At 54.8% G+C, this 3,238-nt stretch overlaps 1 protein-coding gene across 1 annotated transcript; it reads right to left on the bottom strand.

The window, feature by feature from the left end:
* Positions 1-374: 374 nt before the first annotated feature.
* LOC123445708 lies at positions 375-2,596 on the bottom strand. Its single transcript, XM_045122737.1, has 5 exons — positions 2,191-2,596; positions 1,737-2,099; positions 1,331-1,649; positions 1,119-1,226; positions 375-1,032 (listed from the first exon to the last, which is right to left on the bottom strand). Exons 1-5 carry the CDS (start codon positions 2,386-2,388, stop codon positions 935-937), a joined length of 1,086 nt encoding a protein of 361 aa, XP_044978672.1. The 5' UTR covers positions 2,389-2,596; the 3' UTR covers positions 375-934.
* Positions 2,597-3,238: the final 642 nt, after the last annotated feature.

Here is a 3,238-nt window from a genome sequence, read left to right as displayed (position 1 = left end):
ATGCAGATCCCCCGGTGCCCCCACCACCCTTCTCTCGCAGATTCTCAGGCGGTTAGGCGCACCGGACAAAACTGTTCTTCTCACATGCTCTCATGTACCACGCCACAACCACGGAGGCATACAAGAGGAGAAACACAAATCATTACGAAATAAAAGAGCGCCGTAAGCTTCCATTCATCAAATATATATTGAGGTTCCAAGGACCAAGTACAGTTCTACGTCTACAAATCATTATTATACGATGCCAAGCCAACCTTTGCGGCGGTTGCTGCTGCTTAAGCAACGAATCAAATACTACAATGCTAATAATACTTTACGTGTGCAAAATTAGAACAAAAGCTACCGACTAGTTTTAGTACTGTAGTACGGTAGTATTACAACAAAAATCAATAAATCCTTTATTTATTGCCATAAGCAAAGAGCACCCTTATTCATGGAGGAGCCCACGGCAAGCTTCATTTGCAAGCCAAAGGCTGCAAAAGGAGGGAACCTGGAGAGAAACCTTAGCTGTATGTGCGCTGGTACTTCTTCAAAAAGAAGCAAAGCCATAGCCATGGATGGATAGATAACATGGGGCCTTTTATTTTTGCTTCCCTCATTTCACTCCACATTATCATCTTTGCCTGCTACAAACAGCTAAAACATCTCTCTCACCTTCCGAAAGTACCCGCTTATTGTTTCCTCCAAACCAACTACTAGAACCAAACCGGGCATGGATTTCTTGTTGGTTCATCCATCTCCACGGCTTATCGTCGGCACCCAAAACCAATGTATCACCAATCCAAAATACACACCTACTAAAAACTGACGCTGCTACCACTGCTCTCCTACTTCTTTCGCTAAGGCTAACAACCTAATACAGATTACTACCGGTACTAATTTTTATTTTTGAGATTAAACGGAGCCAGGAACAGACGGAGGGGTGTGGCTCCCTTCAGACTGCTCCGGCGGGTTCACGGTGCGGCGCTGAGGTCTCCGCAGCCCGCATCTTGTGGCTTGCGAGCATGGCGTTGCTCCGACTAATCAGGGCATCTGCACACCAGCAGAGCTCGCCGTCAGATTAACTTGCCATTATGATATATTCCAACAGGATGATTAGTTCGGTTCGAGATGTTTACCATGGTCAAGAACGAAGCCGCCGGGGTAGCGAGGCTGGGAGCCGAGGTCGTCGAGGTTCAGATTCAGGGCATGCACGACACGGGCGGGGACAAGAACCGTCGAGCAGCCTGCAATGACGCGAAAAGCACCAAACGAGAAGAATATTTAGCAACCAACCTCGACGAACCAACAACCAAAACGGGCAAGCAAAAGGCACGAGGGAGGGACGCACTTGGCTTTTTCTTTGGCTCTGCGGGGAAGCCGGCCGGGCGCGGGAGGAAGACGCCGGTGCCGGCGCGCTCGCGCTTGGCCCCTGGCGGTGTGAGGAACACAGCGCGCATGCCGGCGGCCGGGGGGTGGGTGGGACGGGGCGCCGGCGTGTGCTGCAGGTGCGTTTTCAGCAGCGGCGGGAACGACGCCGGGCTCAGGTCAATAGGACCGGCACCGGCTCTTTTGGCTTCCGCGTTACGGCGCACGCTCCAGGCGGCGGCTGCGGCGAGCTGCCTGTCCCTCTGCTGCTTGAAGAGCTGCTGCTGCTTAAGGAGATGAAACTGCAGACATAACACAAACGCAAATGTTCAGGAAAGAAAAGCTTCAGGTGGTAGGCGCAACAAGAATTTATTCAAATTGAAACTCACCCTGGCAGCATGTATCTGGCGCTGCGTGACGAGGTGAGCGAAAGGGGGGTAGTACACGCCGCCGGCGGCCGTGCCGGCTGGTGCAGGCGCGTGCGGAGGCGAAGCCTTCCTGGCTGGCGGCACAAACATACCGCGGCCGTGCAAGCCGTAGGGGTTGCCTGGCACGGGGATGGGGCTGTTCACGCGCATGCGGGCGGCATGGCCTTCTGCCTCGTAGAGAACGTCCCACGGATCAGCCGGCTGCTGCTCCAGCGGGGACGACGGCGGTGAGTTCCCCTGAGACGCGCCGCTGTTGGGGCTCTCCTGGCCGGACTTGGGCAGCCCGCACAGCGTCGACTTGGGCGACCCCGCAACCACCTCCTCCTGCCAAGCAAAGAAGCGAACGGTGAGGAACTTGCGCAAGCACGCATAACGAGCCACACAAGCAAGAAGACGAAAGAAGCAAGAAACGAACCTTGGCAGTCGGGGCGGGGAGGCCATCGCCGGCGAGGAGGCTAGCGAGGCGGCGGGCAAGGCCGGCCAAGCTGTCCTCCTCGTCGCTCTCGCTCCGCGCGGCCACCGCCGCCTTCTCCTCCTCGGAGAAGAAGTCGTCGTCCAGGAACTCGTCGGGCAGCAGGAACTCCTCGCCGCCGTCGGACCACTCCACCGCCATTTGCTCCACCTTGAAGAAGAATACTCGCCCGTGTAATCGGAGCGGCAAGGCCGGCCGGCAAATGAAAGGAGGCGGGCGAAGGAGGTGGGGCGTGGTGTGCTTATCAGGGGAAAGGCAGGGGTGGGGGTCGTGGGACGGAGAAGTAGAGAGCGGGGAATGTCGATGGGCTGCAGCTCGGGTGGGGTGGGGGTGCAAATGCTGCTCACCCTCTCTCTCCGTTGGGTTTATAAAAGAGAGGCCAGCGACGAGATTTGTGGGAAACGAATTATTTTCCTTCATTAAGTATTTATTTTTATGGCCGTGCATTTTTGTGAGTGGAGTGAGCTGTGACATGACGGTGTGTGTGAACTGTAGACTGTAGTAGTAGAGCCTGTGGCTGTGGGCTTGGCTCAAGTCCCACGTCGTCTCCACACCATTTCTAAAGTGCCTTTCCGGAAGGAAATGCGCTCCGATTTGCTGCACGGATTGTTAAACGGTAGTTGAACCGATTCCACAACCAAATCAGAGTAGCGGGAAAAGCAAGTTTTCTCCGTATGGCCACCCAAAACACTGAAGGCGGCCAAGGTGGCAATGTGAGCCGGCCAGCGTCGTGCTACAGGTGCAACTAATTCAGCTGAGGTTGGCTTTTTCGCGGGGTTTTTTCTTTCTCTGCGGTGGTTGGTTTTTAGGACATTAAACCGGGCGTGTTGGCGGGGAGTAAAGAAGCGGGCGGGGTTCTGCGATGCGGTCACGAGGATTGCATCACTCGTCAGGACGAGACCTTTTTTTTTTTCCTAGCCTTCGGGAATTTAAGTTGTCGTATTTTTTGTACGAATACAGCGCATTAAAGTCGCGGGCGCTTTAAAGGCGG

Source organism: Hordeum vulgare, chromosome 1H (genome assembly GCF_904849725.1).
Source record: "Hordeum vulgare subsp. vulgare chromosome 1H, MorexV3_pseudomolecules_assembly, whole genome shotgun sequence".
In the NCBI taxonomy this organism is placed as follows: domain Eukaryota; kingdom Viridiplantae; phylum Streptophyta; class Magnoliopsida; order Poales; family Poaceae; genus Hordeum; species Hordeum vulgare.
This window is presented reverse-complemented; position numbering and strand designations above follow the sequence as displayed.

What these genes read in the sequence shown, in the direction of transcription:
- LOC123445708 (XM_045122737.1), bottom strand. Translation starts at nt 2,388, where the DNA reads ATGGCGGTGGAGTGGTCCGACGGCGGCGAGGAGTTCCTGCTGCCCGAC. An exon ending in GCCAGATACATGCTGCCAGG is followed by an intron (nt 1,650 to 1,736) that starts GTGAGTTTCAAT and finishes TTATGTCTGCAG; the next exon opens with TTTCATCTCCTTAAGCAGCA. An exon ending in CGGCTTCGTTCTTGACCATG is followed by an intron (nt 1,033 to 1,118) that starts GTAAACATCTCG and finishes GCTGGTGTGCAG; the next exon opens with ATGCCCTGATTAGTCGGAGC.